Source organism: Theropithecus gelada, chromosome 4 (assembly GCF_003255815.1).
Source record: "Theropithecus gelada isolate Dixy chromosome 4, Tgel_1.0, whole genome shotgun sequence".
Classification (NCBI taxonomy): domain Eukaryota; kingdom Metazoa; phylum Chordata; class Mammalia; order Primates; family Cercopithecidae; genus Theropithecus; species Theropithecus gelada.
Window position 1 is genome coordinate 98,490,190 of NC_037671.1, and position 20,257 is coordinate 98,510,446.

The following is a 20,257-nucleotide window of genomic DNA, read 5'->3' on the forward strand; positions in this document are numbered from 1 at the left end:
TGGGCAAAACCATCAACACCGGGCAACTGAACCATTCCTGCACATTACTTTTTAATGTAGCCGGCGCCATTCCCGACCCATCTTTATCTTTATAGTGGCCAGAAAGCCAAGAGCGTGTTATATACACAGGGCGCCTTCAAATTTTTTACTTTAGTAACGTTATCTTCCTTCAAGGGGAAGTATGTTCTCTCCTGGAAACACTCCCGCCTTGGAGAAGGGGTTGAGTTCGCAACTCCACTTACAGACTACGGAGGAACCCCAGGGTCAAACCAAACATTCAGGCCAGTTGCTTAGCGCAGTTCAAGTTGCTTAGTGCGCTGGAAGCGGCATTTCAGGCAGTCCAACATCTGGCTGGAACCTTCTCAGCGCTCAAGCGAGAGTATTCCAAGGATGGAATTCCAAGGATGGAATACTCTCGCTTGAGCGCTGCCGAGAGTTCCGCTTGAGGGAAGCGAGTTTGTGAAGGTGAGCAGTCTGGGTCGGTAGCGAAAGCGGAGACCTTAGCTGACCCCGCAGCTGTCTTTTTCTTTGTTAACCTCAACACATCGCGCCCCCTTCCGGGAACACTTGCTCATCTCTCCTTCGCTTAACTAGTCTCGGTTTTTCATTATCTGTGACCTTTAGGGAACCGTGGCGGGGGCGGGGAAGTCTGGTTTCCGTCCTGCTGCTTTCCTTCAACTACAAGATGGCTTCTCAAAAGGACGTATGCAATGCCATTCCTCAAAGAGGGTACGTTGATTCCACAGTGTTTTTATATGAACAACGTTCAAGTGTCAAAAGTATCAATTTCCAGGCTAGGAGCTACAAGTTACAAGGATAACAGAAATGTTCCAAAGATAAAGTGTTTATTAACTACATCCTGGGAAGTGCCTTTCCAGAGAGTGACATGAAAACTTTTGCGTGACAAAGTGCACGAAGTATCTAAATTATTTCATTGGGAATTGTCATGCAAAAGAAATAGCAAATTACCGTAGAAAGAAAATAGTAAGAGCACAGCTGGATGGATAAAGATACAGATGTGAAAATATAGATGCCCTTTGCTGAAAATTCAGTTTTCCTTAGCACTAGAAACCCAGATACTCCTGAATTAGCATTATAATAAAAGTCCACACTAGCTAACCGTCTGCCTTTCCTCCAATCCACGGACGTGGTCCTCAAAATAAAATTTTATCTTGTGAGAAACCTTCATTGATTACACCTGACAACACCATGACGCAGGTTCATGAGGATACTACTGAAGGCAAAAGGAAATCCCTATTTCTCTGACCCTTTCCCTAATTTCCACTTAGCACAAATAAGACTACTCAACAGTCTGATTTTAAAAATCACTGTATGGGCCGGGCGTGGTGGCTCCTGCCTGCAATCCCAGCACTTTGGGAGGCTGAGGCAGGCATATCACTTGAGGTCAGGAGTTCGAGACCAGCCTGGCCAACATGGTGAAACCCCGTCTCTACTAAAAATACAAAAATTAGCTGGGCGTGGTGGCAGGTGCCTGTAATCCTAGCTACTAGAGAGGCTGAGGCAGGAGAATTGCTTGAACCCAGGGTCAGAGGTCGCAGTGAGCCGAGATCTCGCCACTGCACTCCAGCATGGGCAAGAGTGAGTCTCTGTCCCAAAGCATAAAATAAATAAAAACCACTGTATGGAGCTAAAGAAGGATATATACCACATGTTATCAGTAATCTCTGATTCTGCTCTGTGATTTTGTGCATTTTCCAAGTTTTTTGCATCAGGTCTGATTTTCAAGTTAAATTCTCTGAGAAACATTCTCATCAGAGGAATGTTCTATCTTAGAGAAACCCGATTGTCCTAGTGAAACTGTCGTGTTCCTACTCCCTATAATCATATTGTAATTGTTTGCTTGTTTCCCTAGTAAAGGTGAGGCAATTTTCGGGTAAGGGTTTTCTCCCTCACCTCTGCCCTCCAAGTCCCCAGCATCTGCTTTGCACACAGAAATGTTTACATCTGCTGTATGACTGCATTAATACGTTCAACAATGATCCTAATGTAGGCCAGTCATTTTGGAAATGCATTGTGAAATGGAGAGGATTATTAAATACCTCACGTTTTGTTCCTTGTGCCAGTTTAATGAGACACCCTCAGCAATTGCTGTTTGCCAGACCTGAAAATGAATTTTACAGTTCCAATTCCAGTTCCCTTTCTCTAACCACCCTGTTCTAAGAGTTCCCCATAACATTATGATCTTATGGACACATGAGGTAAGTATATGTATTTCAACACAGAATTTTCTAAGAATGTGTGTTGTGGTGTTAAATTTCTATGTAAGCAGCTGTCATGTGCATGATCTGCTGCAGTTTGATCATCCTGCACCTGGATCATCAAATGCTTAGCAGTCTTATTTGACAGTCTTATTTTACCAGTCTTATTTGACAATCTGCTGTTAATGACTAACAACCAGGGGACTTTATAGGTTAAAATTTGTATTAACTTCCTCTGTTTTCAGTGTTTGAAGTAGAAAATTTGGCCAACCACTGTGGCTCACGCCTGTAATCCCAGCACTTTGGGAGACCAAGGAAGGTGGATCACCTGAAGCCAGGAGTCCGAGACCAGCCTGGCCACTGTGGCAAAACTGTCTACAAAAAAATACAAAAATTAGCTGGATGTGGTGGCCCGCACCTGTAGTCCCAGCTACTCAGGAGGCTGAGGCACAAGAATCACTTGAATCCAGGAGGCAGAGGTTGTCGTTAGCCAAGATCGCGCCACTGCACTCCAGCCTGGGCTACACAGCGAGACTGTCTCAATGAATGAATGAATGAATGAATGAATGAATGAATGAATGGAGTGAAGTAGAAAATTCTAGGGGAGGATATGTCACCTTCCATTATTACAGAAACAAATTATCCTTAAAGCAAAATGGAAATAAGCTAAGATGATATGTGGAAAATATATCGAAATAGGAACTATTGCTGTTTCTTGAGATTTGAACCTTTATAGTGTTATTAGGTGCCATATCACATCCATCTTAAAACTTAATAAAAATTTAAAACTGTGGTATATATATACAATTGAATATTACTCAGCCTTAAAAGGGAATGAAATTCTGATGCATGCTACAATATGGATGAACCTTGAAAACATGCAAGATGAAATAAACCAGACACAAAAGGACACATACTGTACAATTTCACTTATATGAAGTGCCTAGAATGGGCAAATTCACACAGATGGAGAGTAGAATAGAGTTCCCAGGAGTTGGGAGAAGGGGGGAATGAGAAGTTACTATTTAATGGGTACAGAGTTTTCGTTTGGGATGATGAAAGAATTCTGGAAATGAATGGTGAAATTTGCACAACAATGTGAATGCACTTAATGACACTACTTATACACCTAAAAATGGTTAAAGTGGTAAATTTGATGATGTATATATTTTACTACATAATACAATGGAGGATGAAAAATATTTAAAGCTAGTATGCTACAGGCACATCCGTACAAATTACAACTTTTTTTGTTTTGTTTTTTTTGAGATGGAGTCTCGCTCTGTTGCCAGGCTGGAGCACAGTTGGCTCACTGCAACCTCTGCCTCCTGGGTTCAAGCAATTCTCCTGCCTCAGCCTCCCAAGTAGCTGGGACTATAGGTGCGTGCCACCACGCCCAGCTAATTTTTGTATTTTTAGTAGAGACAGGGTTTCACCATGTTCGCCAGGATGGTCTCAATCTCTTGACCTCATGATCTGCCCGCTTCGGCCTCTCAAAGTGCTGGGATTACAGGTGTGAGCCACCGCACCCGTCCTACTCTGTGATTCTTAATATAGTTACTTAAGCATTTCCTAGAAAGTAGTGAATCTGGCATAATGAAATATGAGGATATAAAATAATACTTTAGTTATTTAACAGTAGATCACATAGGGCTGTATGCAGGTGTTGTTCCTTTAGGCCAGGTTGGAGAAAGTAAGGTAAACTTATGCTCAATGACTGCCTGTTCTTACCTAAAATCTTTTGTGATTCAAACTACTGTTTCTGTACTTAATTCACTGGTATGACGATTATTATTAAACATCACTAGTGTTTGACAGTATGATTCTCCACAGGCTTACTACACAGAAGACTGAATTTCTAAGCCCCTTAAAGTTAGGGAGTACTTTATCAATTAGTTCTGGCCAATTCATTGTGGGGTGAGTAATGAAGTACACTTACAAGAGTTGGTGCACCGTCCTCAGGCTGCATGTTTCACATAATACACCATGTTTCAGACAGTGCAGCTACAGGTTGGGAAATCCTCTGTCAGCCTGGATAACTGAGTTGCTTCATGGGAAACAGTTTCCAGGAAGATCCTCAGATCTGTAAAGGACTTTGTAACGACCATGAGATAAGCCACTGAGATTCCGGGTTCATTTGATAACACAACATAAGGCTAACCTATCTTGAGACAAATATAGACACTGGTAACAGGAGTTGAGTGCTGCTGAAACAAAGAACCTAAAATAAAAAGCATTAGCTTAGGATTCATTGGCAGAAAAAACTAATATTGGAGGCTCGAAACATGGCACTTCACATTATGTAGCAATAAAGCATTTGATATAACTTACCAATGATAATCTGGGAGGCAGATAATGTACATAATGAATTTCGAGCTAGGGGAAGAGGTTTAAAAACCAGATACTAGTGTGTGGTGGGTGTTTTGGATGCACTAGACAAGGTATTATAAGTAAATGACGAGTTGATGGGTGCTGAGGAGTTGATGGGTGCAGCACAGCAACATGGCACAAGTATACATATGTAACAAACCTGCACGTTATGCACATGTACCCTAGAACTTAAAGTATAATAATAATAATTAAAAAAAAGAAAAAAAAAAAAGAGAAGGGCTCAGGAAAAAAGAGTTGACTTATGAAAGCTGAAACAAGAGGGAATACAGGCAATCCAAAATAAACTTGAGAAAGCTTTTAAGTGACAAAGGGTTATTAAAACTCAGGCTTGCAACAAATATAACTAAGGATGTAAACTTTATATCCATTTTGGAAAAATTTTCAATGGATTAATTAAAGATGTGGAACCTTCATTTTTTCCTCTTGGGGGAAAAAAAAAAAGCCTGAGGGTGAAAATGTAATTAAGAGTATGTCTCTCTCAGCGGGGTGTGGTGGCTCGCATCTGTAATCCCAGCACTTTGGAGGCCGAGGCAGGTGGATCACTTGAGATCATAAGTTCAAGACCAGCCTGGCCAACATGGTGAAATATCGTCTCTGCTAAAAATACAAAAACTAGTCTGGCATGGTCGCCGGCGCCTGTAATCCCGGATATTCGGGAACTTGAGGCAGGAGAATTGCTTGAACCCGGGAGGCAGATGTTGCGGTGAATGGAGATCACACCACTGCACTCTAGCCTGGGTGACAGAGCAAGACTGTCTCAAAACAAAGAGTATAGTATGTCTCTCTCATCAAATCTTGTAATTGTCGCAAAGTGAGGTGTGGGGGCAGGAAAGCAAAGAAATATAGCAAGCCCAAGAACTATGTGACAAAAAAACTCTGGTGTGGCTGCTGGCATATGAATCTACGGATGAAAAACCTAAAATTTTAAGAATTGTATTAAAAACACACACAAATTGTGGCCAAAACAACTTGTGGCTATTCCAAATTAAGAGAAATTACAGTCCCCAGTCATCTAAGAAATAGTCTCAATAAAAGCTTTGTAACTCCCAAAGTTGGCATATATATATTCCTCAGTAGCTGTTCAGATGTAGCCATGAAGATTTAAGAAACAAAAAAAAAACTTTCCCAGAGGATGGAGTCTAGAGTCAGAGAACAACACACAAGGGAATTCTTCCTAGGAGATAGAAAAGGAGCCTAATCATGAATATGCCCCATACCCAGACTTAGGGATACTAACAGTATCTCCCATTCTTACCCATTCTGAATGTTTATTGCGGATACAGTTCCACCACTGTACATTAAGTATGTGGAAAACAGAACATATCCTTTTGGTTCCTGGGTCTCCAGAACAGTAGGAGCAAACATCCAAACCTGATATAGCACTTCCAGAGAGCCTGGTCTTGGAGGATAAAACTTTTACCTTGATGGGACTTTTGGGCCCTGTCCCTTAAGAGTCACTATGTACAAAGGAAAAAAAAAGGAAAAAAAAAAAAACCTATTTGGTGACCGAGGGGTGGATTGTGGTAGAGACTTCTGTCAAATTCACATATCCCATTCTCCTTTTCCTATAAGCCCATGGGAGACTCTTTCCTACCCATCTTTCCTTGCAATTAGGCAGGGTCATATGATTACTGCTGGCCAATGGGTTGTCAGAGACACATCCAAGATGAGTAATTGCTGGGGCAAGATCTTTTAATGCTGTATTCTTCTGCCACAATGGGGAGACCTCATATTGAAATGGTACAGCCACAGACTGAATCAGTTTGGATTACGAGAATCACCAGTTGGAGGACAGTTGCCTTTGCAGACTGTGCAGACTCACAGTGAACTTTGGATGCACCAGAAGTAACTTTTGTGTTAAGCCACTGGGATTTGGGGTTGTACTGCAGCACAACTCAGCCTATCCTAATACATATGGGAATGCAAACATCTCAGATATTTCTTCTTGGGTGCAATTTAAAATATGTATGAAATGGCTTTAGAAGTGTCCATGAACCTTCGAAATTACATGCAAAAATTAGGGAGATACATTTTTCTGGGAACATACAGATGTTAAGACTTCCCTTCTCAGTCTCTATATTGCCAGAAGAGAGGGCCCCAGAATTAAAACCCCATTCTTCCTACAACACTCAGCTTTCTCTTCGGGGACTATCAGAACTAATATCACCATGCCTTTTATCTCTAGGATATCTTCATCCCCTCTATCTTAATTTCCACATGGCTTCATAGGGAGTCCATATTGCTTGATTTTTCTCCATATCATTACTATTAACATAAATTTTCCTTACATTCTTAGAATGTGTATTTCCTCACCTCTTAGATTTCTGGCTCTTATGTTGACTGCTGTATCCCTAGTACCTACCACACAACAGGTATCCAACAAATACTTTTTTTTTTTTTTTTTGAGACAGTCTCTGTCACCCAGGCCGGAGTGCAGTGGTACCACCTTGGCTCACTGCAACCTCTGCCTCTTGGGTTCAAGCAATTCTCCTGCCTCAGCCTCCCAAGTAGCTGGGATTACAGGCGTGTGCCACCATGCCTAGCTAATTTTTGTATTTTTAGTAGAGACGGGGTTTCATCATGTTGGCCAGGCTGGTCTCGAACTCCTGGTCTCAGGTGATCCACCCACCTTGGCCACCCAAAGTGCTATTACAGGCATGAGCCATCGTGCCTGGCCTAACAAATACTTACTAAATGACTAAACAAACAAAAGATTTCATCATAATCTCAGAGAGCTTCATTACCTGAAAGAAGTTTAGACACAAATGGGTAGGCAAAATATTTCTTAATTGCTGGTGCAGGACCTTACCCTTTTAAATAATTATCCTGTCTAAGTAACCTTTTAAGAAACCCCTGAAAGGAAGATGATCATCCTTGGTAGATACTGAAATCTGAATGAAAGTGGCCCGTAAGATATTTTGTTTTGAAATAAAGAATTTCTAAAATATGTAGGATATTTTGAATATAGCTGAGAAAGCTGCTATGAACTGAAGGTTTATGTCCCCTACAACATTCACAAATCCCCAGTGTGATAGTATTTGGAGATAGGGCCTTTGAGAAGTGATTAGGTCAGGAGGATGGAACCCTCGTGAATGGGCCGCATGAGAGAGGACCCACAGAGATGCCTTGTACTTTTCCCATGTGAGGACACAGCAAGAAGGTGCTGTCTTTATGAACCGAAGTGGGCCCTCATCAGACCCCAAGTCTACTGGCACCTTTATCTTAAACTTCCCAGCCTCCAGAACGGTGAGAAATGAATTTCTGTTAATACACACCTAGTTTATGGTATTTTTTTATAGCAGCCTGAGTGGACTAAGACATAAGCAAATGCATTGTTGATAGATAAAGTATTCTGTCAATAACATAAACTGCGAAAATTCCAGGACCAATCTTGTAACATAAAATAAATAAGAATATTTATTATGCATGTTTTATACAGTAACATCAAAATAATGCTCAATAAGTTACACAGCTATTTTCTAGAAACATGGCAAAAGAAAAAAAAACAGTAGGAATAACAGTATAAATTTATTACTCAAAATTGAAAATATAGTCATCTTTTAAACAGATTTGAATTCATGATTTCTACATAAACAAAAACATCATAAATATCTAGAAATAGTATTTTTTTTTAACAATGTACTAGATACTATCTAAAGGCTCAATTTTATTGCATATATTTGATTTAGGCTTATTTGATCAATACATGCAGAAAAATAAATTACAAACATGAATTTTTTAAAAGGAATCAGCATGTTATTTTGTACTGCAAAAATTAGATGAGGGTTGATACATTTCACAGCTTAATCTTCAGAAAATTTTATTCTGCTATTGCATAAAATCACTGATTAAAATCATCACACATGGAAGCTAAGAACTATTAAATATAGTAAAATAGCTCTATTGGTACATTTAAAATAGGAGAATAGGCATCAACTATTCTTTGAGTTGATACCAACTGTCTTCTTTTTATTTTTGAGGCAGGGTCTCACCCTGTCACCAGGCAGGAGTGCAGTGGCGTGATCATGGCTCACTGCACCTTGTCCTCCTGGGCTCAAGCGATGTTCCCCACTCAGCCTCCCAACAGCATGAGCCACCATGCCTGGCTAATAAATTGATACCAACTATCACTCTTCTCAGCTACCTAAAAAGGTGGTCTTCACAAGTTTTAAAAGCATTAAATGATACCGTATTGGCAAACAATTTTTTTTTTAATATATTTGGAAAAAAACGGGAAGCTGGGGTAAACCAGTTTCTAAATAAAGCTAGTGAAACTTGTTTTATCTTAATTCATTCCAACACTATGGTAGTTATGTCGATGATATGTAAACATTCTTATTTATTTATACTGTTTCCTGAAGTGATCCAGAAACTATTGTTGTTGTTATTAGTAGCCTCGCAATTTACTGTCCCTGCAAATGTGCTTTGGAAATATTCAAAATAAAAACAAAAATTTTAATGTAGACCCATGTGTAATTTAACATGCTTTCTCTGTTACAAAAGCTGTATTTAGCAAATTCTTAAGTATTAAAACTTGAATTTATTCCATTTTTCAGAAGACAAGGAAAAAGCACTCATAAACTCTAGGCCATAAAAAAATTTCATAATTAGCTCATTTAACATGAATAAAATGAAAATAAAAATATCTTACTTGCATGTTACTTCTGGAATAATGTCAAAAATATACGTAGATCTTTCCATTTTAAATGATGTTAAAATAGCGTCAGCACTGTGACTGACATAGCAAGTATGGGTATCTATCCAAATATTTATCTTTGAAACAAGAAACAAGTGACCATCTGATGAAAAGTGCATGCCTCTTAAAAGTATGTTTTCTGTAAGAAAAATTAGGTGACCTATATTTACATTTGGGCAGTTGGGGGGGGAGGTGAAAACTGCTCTTACCAAGATAGCTGACTTGAATAAAGACATTCAATATTTTTCAAAAAATTCACTGCTCTGGTACTGAGATCTCCAATGATAACGGATTACAGTTAAATGGAAAATGCTGTAAAATACCTTTTACAGAACACAGCTTGACTTTGCAGATTAACTTAAAGATACATTTCTTGATTATTTCACTGTTAAAAATCAAGAAAAACACTACTATTAACATTTCAACATCTTAAAAATAGAATTTATGCAATGACATTTTTAAGCTTTGCATTTTGTGTACTATTACCATCTTTAATCAGTTATGTTCATCCATATATCAAAAGGCAGCACTGGTAACCTTGATAACATTATATATGCTTATGTGTTTAAGACAGTCAGTCTTGATTAAATATTTCCATACATTATCTGCAGCCACTATCCTTCTTTCCCAGGAGGAGAATGAAGTGGGACTAGGCATTTACCCGGCACTTGCCTGCACTATCATTCACTGGCACTAATGATTAGGATGCTTGAACCATGCAGTTTTGTTTCTATTTCAACAATAGGACACTGAAGTAGCCATTATTTTTTGATATTTAAGCCTAAGTAATAGTAATATTCTTCATGCCAAGTTTTGACAGCTAAATAATTTGTATTCTAGAGGGAAAAAATGATATTTTTGCTATTATTTATTTAAAAAATAAAAAATGCCAGCTTAATGTCCCATTAAAATAAAAGCTAAATTCACCTCAACTTGTTAATGATGCTTGCTGAAGACAAAAATAGTGATTTCAAAACCCCAAAACTGTGTTTAGTATTTACGAGAAGTAAAAAAAGTATTACATTTTTCTGTTAATATAATTCTCTATCATTTACAAATATAATTTGGCAATTTATATTTCAAAGCTATCCTATGGTCCTATATGTATTATCAACTTCTAATTGCCAATTCTAAATTTTATAATCATCTATATTTGGCCGTGGCCAACCACTTGCAAGTTATCCTTAACTCCACCAGGAAGAGGGTGCAAGAGATATGTTTATGAAATGCCTCAACATATTTCTAGTTTTTCAAAACCTCAAAGTAATAGGCTAGTCAACAGATTATTTGTAAACCCAAACTACTGCAATTACAGTGATACCCTTTTATATGGTTGAATTGTATAAAATATGACAAGGGAACTACACTATATTAGGTGTTACTTCATGAAATTATGTGTTATAGCAGTTTCCTAAATGGTAGTACACATATACCACTGGATGGCCCTGAGATGATTTTAAGTGGTACAGGGATAAACAATTTTTCTTTAATAGTTTTAATATTTATTATAAAAAATATAAAAGCACATAAAACATGGAATATGATTGCTCAAAACAAGACTAAGGTTAAAAAAGGCTAAAAATATTTTTTAAAAAATAACCATGATATAGAATATGTGAGAGTTCAGGAAGGTGGTATTACATTTAGGAAACACTGTCTTAAGGAATGATTTGACTTAGCCAGCATCATTTCTGAATGCTTGTAATAATGAGCCACATCATAAAGGGGTTTCCTTTCCTACTATAAATTCTGGGAGGTTTTTGTAACCCAGAATAAATACCTGGAAACAAAATTCACATTTATTTTAAGACTATGAATTTTAAAGCATTGAGTAAATTTACTTTAAAAGGGTTCACCAAAATGTTGGAAAAGTTCAGGACTATTTGATGAACATGCTTTTCCTACAGAAGAGGGAAGACAAAAGGCACGTTATATATTATAGTTATCACTGCAGCATTCAAAAACAAATGACCTAAATCATCATTACCATTAATAGTTATAATACTCTTTCATAGAAAAGAAGGTAGGCTTGTGCACTAAGTGCTCTTGATTCTGGAACCACCTGTACGTAAGTGTCACTAACATGGACCCACTGGCCTGCTGATTCACTATCAGCCTCTTTCAAACCTAGCAAAACAAGAAGTGCAATTTTAAAGTAAGTATGCTTTAGGTTCTTACTCTAAATTACAAACAATAACATATTCATTACAAACTCTAATGCCAAATTTTACCTAAGAAGTCTGTTTTTTCTTGGGTTGAGCATTTTCCAAAAATAACGAATTTTTTTTAAAAAATTATACTTTAAGTTCTGGGATACCTGTGCAGAACGTGCAGGTTTGTTACATAGGTATACATGTGCCATGGTGGTTTGCTGCACCCATCAACCTGTTATCCACATTAGGTATTTCTCCTAATGCTATCCCTCCCCTACCCCCAACCCCCAACAGGCCCCAGTGTGTGATACTCCGCTCCCTGTGTCCATGTGTTCTCATTAGAACAAATTCTTTCAAAGCATTAATATTATAGGGATAATTAATAATGCTTTCTGGCCCAGTGCAGTGGCTCATGCCTATAATCCCAGCACTTTGGGAGGCTGAGGTGGGTGGATCACTTGAGGTCAGGAGTTTGAGACCAACCCAGCCAACATGGTGAAACCCCGTCTCTAATTTAAAAAAAAAAAAAACAAAAAACAGACATGAGCCAGGTGTGGTGGCAGGTGCCTGGAGTCCCAGGTACTCTGGAGGCTGAAGCAGGAGAATCGCTTGAACCTGGAAGGCAGAGGTTACAGTGATCTGAGATTGTGCCACTGCAATCCAGCCTGGGTGACAGAGTGAGACCTCATTTCAAAAAAAAAAAAACAAAAAAAGCAAAGTTAGTTGGATGACCCATAAACAAAGCCAGCAAATTTTCAACTCCAACTCTTCTGACAATCTGGTATGGCTTCAAAAACTTTTGGTATTGTTAAATAAAATGCTACTCCACTATAATACACAATGACTCAGTACCTTAAAATACCATGTCATCTCATATGACCTAGAAGGGTACAGTCTTCATAATATTTGAGATTCTCTAAGCACTTGTAGAAGGAATTCTCACTTAAGGTGAATCCAATTGAGGCTGGGCATGGTGGTTCACACCTGTAATGCCAGTATTTTAGGAGGCCAAGGCGGGCAAATCACTTGAGGTCAGGAATTTGAGGCCAGCCTGACCAACACCGCGAAACCCCGTCTCTACTAAAAATACAAAAAGTTAGTCAGGCGTGGTAGCATGCACCTGTAAGCTCAGCTACTCGGGAAGCTGAGGAGTAAGAATCACTTGAACCCAGGAGGCAGAGGTTGTAGTGAGCCAAGATTGTGCCACTGCACTCCAGCTTGTGTGACTAAGTGAGACTCTATCTAAATAAATAAATAAATAAAATAAAGCAAGCAAGCAAATCCACTAGAGGCATCTATGAAATAATAACTTAGCTCTCCCAGAAAAGGAAGCACACATTCATTTTTAAAAATAAACTTAGGATGGCATACCAGGCACACTTTTCTTTTTAGTGGGATGTTCCGATAATTTCCTGGAGGGTGTTCTCACTTTCACATAAGCAGTGTAGTGGCCTTCTCTCATCGAGCCACTATGTTCCACTATGCCATAGAGACCGTAGAGAACTTTATCTCCCATGCTTGCATTCTTTTAAACAAAGAAAAAACCCAAATTAGTAATATCTGTTAAATACTGTTGTAAGGAAAAGTAAGTAAATGTATATCTGCCTAACATAAGAAAAATGCATAGTAAAAGTGAGATAGTTTCCATACCTATTAGGCTGGCAAAATTGAAAAACCTTAACAAGGTTCTCTGTTGGCTGATTTGTGGGGAAAAGAGCACTCACACATATTGCATATGGGAATGCAAAGGGTACAATCCCTATGCAGGGATATTTCTTTTTTTTCTCTCTCTCTTTTTTGAGATAGAGTCTTGCTCTGTCACCCAGGCTGGAGTGCAATGGCATGATCTTGGCTCACTGCAACCTCCGCCACCCCAAGTGATTCTCCTGCCTCACCTTCCCAAGTAGCTGGGATTACAGGCATCTGTTACCACGCCCAGCTAATTTTTATATTTTCAGTAGAAACAGGGTTTCACTTTGTTGGACAGGCTGGTCTCAAACTCTTGACCTCAGGTGATTCACCTGCCTTGGCCTCCCAAAGCGCTGGGATTACAGGCGTAAGCCACTGCGCCTGACCTATGCAGGGATATTTGATGTTATCAGGCTGAGTTGTATATGTATTACTCTTGGATTCATTAATCCTTTGTCTAGGATTTGATCCCACAAATACATGAGCAAAATGTTAAAAGACATGTACCACACTATTAATTGCAGGATTATCTGTAATATTAAAACACTGGAATTAAAATGTCTGTAAATTGGGGACTGGTTGAATAAACTATGATGTATCCACACAATAGAGTATTATGCTTCTTGAAAAATGGAGTGCAGACGATCTCTAAATGCTGCTATGGAATAAGCTCTAGGATGTAATGTTAAGAGTAAGGCAGAAAAAAGGATACACAGTGTCAGCTACCATTATTTAAGAGGGTAGATGAAAATATACATGCCTATCTGCTTATATTTAAATAATAAAAGAATAAGCCATAATTTTTTAAATGGTTACCTACAGGGAGAAGGAGCAAACAGGTAGAATGACGTGGCGAAAAGCCAGACATCTTTGAATTTACCTTATTTAGGTACATTTGACTTTGGACCTATATAAATATTTTACGTAATTAAACAAAATTAAATTTTAAAAGAAATTCCAAAAAGTGAAAATTAAAAATCGTACAAATGAACAACAGATCCAGTACTTATCTGGATACTAATTCATTTTAAAAATCACATTTATGAGACAATTGAAAATATGAACACTAGGTGATATGACAGAATTATTAAATGATACTGTGGTTATGTTAAAAAGTCGAGAGGCAGCAATTCTTATCTTTTAGAGATACATAGTGAAATATTTATGGGTGAAATTATTTCTGATGTTTGCTTCAAGATAAGAAGAAGAAAGTGAATTAGTGTGTGGATAGGGTGGGACTGGCCATGGATGTAAGGGTTTAGGGCTGGGTGCTGGAAGTTCATGGTACTATTCTATTTGCTTTTGTGTATATTGGAAATTCTCCGTAATAGGTACTTTTTAAAAATATGTTTTTATAAATTTAACACAGAGCTTGTTAAATTTCATTATTATTTACCACATTATCAAATTCTAGGAATACTGAGTATTAATAATCGACAGATAGTGCTGGTATTCCACAGCAGATACACTGTAATTCAACCAAAAATTACATTTAAGATATTTTTGTTTTAACTATCATGTACTGAAAGTATTAAGTTCAATAGGCATTCTATTACATACCACAAAATCTAGACTTCTAGCCAGTAATCATGAACAGGACAATATGTTACCCCATAACTGCTTCCCTCAAGGAAGACAAAGTCATCTACTTCATCTACACAATTCTTACATGTAAAATAAGCAATGATAAACTAGTCTGCTTTCTGTACCTAATTATTACAGTAGCAGCAGTTTTGAAGTATCATACTCCACTGACAAGTACATTATTCTCAGTAGTACACATGAAGTGGCACGAAAGACAATTCACTACTATATTGATTTGCAAGATACAGAACTCCGCAAATGGTAAAACTACTACTGATTACACAGTTCACAAGGAACGAGAGGACACAAAACCTCACTTCTCTCAGCAACCATCAGCTTCAGTAGCAGTTACAAACAGCTTAGACCTTCATAACCATCATGCCTCATGCCTTACCTTTTCAATTTTCCTTTATTTTGTCTCCCACAGGACAAAAATCATATTCAGTGTATTAAATGTTCCACATATTACTGACTTAATCACTGGCTATTAAAATTCCCTTTCAGAAGAGAAGTCTTTTTTTTTTTTTTTAAGAAAAAGCATTGCCTAATAATATATAGGATACTTTCAAGCATATTAATTTATAAATCAATTAAATATCTTAATATACTGTACCTTACAAGTAGCAGAACAGAATGGTGCTAAATCGAGCATAAGTGGAAAATCTACATGTCTGTTTACTTTACGAAGACTCAAGCCAGCCTTAAAAAGACCAAAACATTTTTGAAATGCAACAAACAATTAGATCTAAAGCACTGTGTTTAACTAAAACCAACAGAGAAATTGTAGCAGTTTTTTCATAGATAAAAATGTGACTAATGAATAGTCTAAAATTAATATGACTAAATTAAAAATTAGGTTTCATAAATTGTTACTGCAAAGATTCATTTATGTGGGGATTTTTACCACAAACAATAGGGGGAATAGTTACTTTCACTGTGGCTTTTCAACGCTTATGGAAAAATAAATTCAATATAAAAGCTAAGCTACTGACACACATGCTATCATGAAAATATATTCAACTAAAGAGTAAGGAGATTGGTGTTCTAGGCCTAACTCAGTGACTGGTTGTCAACTTGATTCCAGGTATAAAAGGATGAGATTAGGTCTTTTTCAGTTCTAAAATTCAATTATATTCATTCATTAAAACAAACAAACAACCTGAACATTCAAAACATTATACCAGTAAAAGTAAATGCTATATATTACATAAATAAAATTGTACTTTTATGTTCTTAAATATGCTATCTTTTTCTAATTTTCAGAGGCAAACCTTAAAAAGTGTATGCTTTGCATTATGTAATGGTAATAAAAACTAGCTAATAAAATATCAAAGGTATTGAGGAGACCTGTACATAGAAATGGACTCTGTTGGAATGAGAAGATACCTAAATCCGAAATGAATGGGTAGACAAAAACTAAAAGAGGCAACCTTTCATGATGTCAATGACTGATCTTTCATTTGCATACTAATCACAATTTTACTGTAGATCTGTTGCTTTTTTATTGCTTATCTTTCTTTAAAGACAAAAAACACTTATTTTTTTGCCAAAGTGTAGCCACTTACTGATTTGTTTTTTCAAGTGATCTTTAGAAGGCTTGAAAATAGCTGACATGAAATTATGACGTCATATCCCAGGAATATTTAATCTACATTCAATTTCTTTGCCTTTTTCATCAGGTGACCTCTATAAGCACCCAATACCAGCACTGTCTGAGATCATTTCAGGCTTTTGTGTTCTCCTCAGTCAGTACTTTGCTGTTGAGAAATTACCCCATCATACGAGAGACTGTGTGAAGGACTTTAATATAAGACGAATCTTTTTTTAGGTGGTAATTTTTGGAAAATATCTAGACTTATATTTGCATCTACAGTCTCCTGCCTTTTTCCCTTTAATGGAATGATACACTGCATTTGCCATATTAAAATATAAATCTGATGTCCTGCACATTGGACATTTAAGCTAGGCCTTACGTCTGGCATAACTTGAGTGAGACACACAAACATTTTTATGTATATCTCTATTTCCTTGTGGTAGGTTCTTACTTAGTCAAGAGTCATTAGCTTTGTTCAAAAATTGTTTTGTTTAAAACATTACTCGGCTGGGCACAGTGGCTCATGCCTGTAATCCAAGCACTTTGGGAGGCTGAGGTGGGTGAATCACCTAAGGTCAGGAGTTCAAGACCAGCCTGACCGACATGGTGAAACCCTGTCTCTACTAAAAATACAAAAATTAGCCAGGTGTGGTGGTGGGTGCCTGCAATCTCAGTTACTCAGGAGGCTGAGGCAGGAGAATCACTTGAACCCAGGAGGTGGAGGTTGCAGTGAGCTGAGATCACGCCATTGCACTCTAGTCTGGGCGACAAAAGCGAAATTCCATCTCAAAAAAAAAAAAAAAAAAAAAAATTACTCAATGTTCTTCATATTCATTACTAAATTGCTTTCTAGTAGGTGTTACCAACTTACACTCCCAATGCTGGTAAATGAAAATGTATCTTAGGTCATCCTTATTAACACTACTATATCTTTGCTAATTTGGACAGGTTGAAAAAAGAATCTGCCATTTTATTTTGCCTTTCTTTTGCTGGGAAGGATGGACCTTTTTTATACTTGCCTGAACTTTGTAGTTCCAGAACTGTCAGTTGATATTCTTTTCCCATTTTACTATTAGGGTCTGATATTTTTCTTATTGATCTTTAAGACTCTTTATATACTTACAACGTTAAAAATTTGGCATTTTTATGATAAAGATCTCTATCCAGTTTCAGATTTGCATTTAAGTGTTGTGGATGTTTCTGATATACAGCCCTAAAGCTACCATAGAGAAGGCTTTCAGGGATGTCAATGAACTAGAAACACAGGCATTGCTTAGGGACTCTGCTCCCTATAATGCCCAAACCCTGGGAGTAAGAATGTGGCTTTGCTGACATTATATTTAGCTTGAGAGAAAAAGGGACCTAGATGGATGTCCATAAATATTTCCCTTTAAGGGCAAGAATTATTTCTGTAAGTTGTTTCTAAACAGGGATGCAAGTACCAAATATAAAATAACTGTGGTGCATCATGAAATTAGCTTCTGCAATCTGGCATTATCCTCTCTTATTCACACAGAATCACTGCAGATGTACCCTTTCCATTAGGCGCTCTGATATGACAAGATATAATACATCTGCTTCTGTTTTTTATGCCATTTCAGTTCCATTGAGTTTCTATAACCTTGACTATGGAAGAATCCAGAACTTAATCTGTGGACAGGGATGGCAGAATGGAGAAAAATCTCTTCTCGCACATCTGGATTCCACCTAAAATGTTGCAAATATGTAAACTATCAATAGTTTTCCTTGAGATTTCCTTATTAGCTTTTATATTTAGAAAGTCTTTCACACAGAGGTCAAGTTAAATATTCATTTAAGGGCCAGGTGCAGTGGCTCACGCCTAAAATCCCAGCACTTTGGGAGGCCAAGGTGGATCACCTGAGGTCAGGAGTTCAAGACCAGCCTGGCCGACATGGTGAAACCCCATCTCTACTAAAAATACAAAAATCAGCTAGGTGTGGTGGTGCACACCTGTAATCCCAGCTACTCGGGAGGCTGAGGCAGGAGAATCGCTTGAACCCAGCAGTCTGAGGTTGCAGGGAGCTGAGATTGTGCCACTGTACTCCAGTCTGGCAACAGAGGGAGATTCCCTCCCCCACCCCCACCCCCAAAAAATCATTTAAGTTTTCTCCTTGTTTTCTTGATAATTTGTTTTATACAATTAAAATTTTTATTTGAAAATTGTATGGGCCGGGCATGGTGGCTCACGCCTGTAATCCCAGCACTTTGGGAGGCCCAGGCAGGTGGATCACTTGAGGTTAGGAGTTCGAAACCAGCCTGGCCAACATGGTGAAATCCCATCTCTACTAAAAATACAGAAATTAGCCAGTGTGGTAGTAGGCACTTGTAATCCCAGCTATTTGGGAGGCTGAGGCAGGAGAGTTGCTTGAACCCGGGAAGTAGAGGTTGCAGTGAACTGAGATTGAGCCACAGCACTCTAGCCTGGGCGACAGAGCAAGACTTTTATCTCCATCTGGTCTTGGACTCCTGACCTCAGGTGATCTGCCCACCTCGGCCTCCCAAAGACTGAGGGAGCCACCATGCCCGGCCACAAAACTTATTTTCTGTTACCACACAAACATACATGGAGATACCATTTAGGTTCCTGCTGCCTAAATTTTCAAATATTGTGAATTAAACAATTTTAATCAGGAAAGTCTTATTAACTATTATGGCTAGATGAGCAGTAAATCTCACATGACACATTTTAAAATTCAGTAAGTTACTGGTTACTGTCTAATCCTTGACAATATTCTATAGGACTTAAAGTTTTGTAAAACACATGATGAAAATTATGGTGCTACTGAAGAAACTTACCTGATGAAATCTTTTCAGATGGAGAACTAGGACAGCTGGAACAGCAGAAATGAGCAATTGCTTCCTGGCATTAGTATAAACTCCTTCTACTTTCTTTTCTACATAAAATACAATAAATTTATAAAATTCCATTTTATACATTATCTACCATATAATAAAAATTTATACAGAAGCATCATACCACATTTTTAAAAATGTTAAAGAAATTGGACTTCTGATGAAAGGGCAGTCTTTACTCCTTCCTAAAACTCTGCTAAAATGAAAGTAAAGGAATTTTTTTTTTAAGGCACACAGTTAATAAGAACAAAGAATAGGAGAGGTAACACTTGAAACAAAATTTTGGAAGGTAGAAAGCAGATGGACTAGAAGTAATTTGTGTCAATGCCCTCCAGCCAAAAATCACCAGAAGCACATGTGTAGTTGAAGAGTTTGGGTTTAAAAAGATTTCTAAATTTTTTGTCTATTTTTTGTTTGTTTGTTTGTTTGAGACAGGGTCTTGCTGTTACCCAGGCTGAAGTGCCGTGAAGTGGTCATGGCTCACTGCAGCCTTAACCTCCCAGGCACAAGCGATCCTCCCACCTCAGCCTCCCAAGTAGCTGGGACTACATGTGCATGCCACCCCAGCTGGCTAATTTTTTAAACGTTTTTTGTAGACATGAGATCTCACTATGTTCCTCAGACTGGTCTTGAAATCCTGGCTACAAGCAATCCTCGTGCCTTGGCCTCCCGAAGTGTTGGGATTACAGGTGTAAGCCACTGGGCCCAGTCCCAATTTCTAAATTCCTAAGATTTATGTTAGGATTTGAACATCGCCAACTGCATATTTAACTTGGATTAATGTAAGTAGGTATTCCTTCCTTTTCCCATTTCTTTATTACTAGCGTATTAAGCGTTGTCTTTATTCTGATGCTTTGACATCTAGGGTCTGGTTAACACTGGAGGGACAACCCCTCCCAGGGCTAATTCACAGAGATAGTAAACAACTTATGTATGCATGCCTTTCATATGCAAACCAATCCAGAGTCCAGAGCCCATACCCCAACAACCTCCTTCACTGGGCTCTTGCACTCTGGACCACTACCCACTTGCTGTAATCACCCTAGGACCAGGCACC

The 20,257-nt window shown here is 38.1% G+C and overlaps 1 protein-coding gene across 10 annotated transcripts in view; it reads right to left on the bottom strand.

The window, feature by feature from the left end:
- Positions 1-8,004: 8,004 nt before the first annotated feature.
- Positions 8,005-20,257, bottom strand: part of USP45 (ubiquitin specific peptidase 45) — a 79,854-nt gene continuing 67,601 nt past the window's right edge. For 9 of the 10 annotated variants that reach the window (XR_003119189.1, XM_025384249.1, XM_025384252.1 and 6 more), the window contains 4 exons: positions 19,144-19,241; positions 15,346-15,432; positions 12,831-12,984; positions 8,005-11,433 (listed from right to left, as the gene is read on the bottom strand). Coding sequence is in view for 9 of the 10 variants with exons in the window: in XM_025384249.1 (XP_025240034.1) it covers positions 11,303-11,433; positions 12,831-12,984; positions 15,346-15,432; positions 19,144-19,241 (470 nt within the window). In the remaining variant the exon portion in view is untranslated. The remainder of the gene's footprint in view (positions 11,434-12,830; positions 12,985-15,345; positions 15,433-19,143; positions 19,242-20,257) is intronic. The other variant, XM_025384254.1, reaches the window with a different exon arrangement.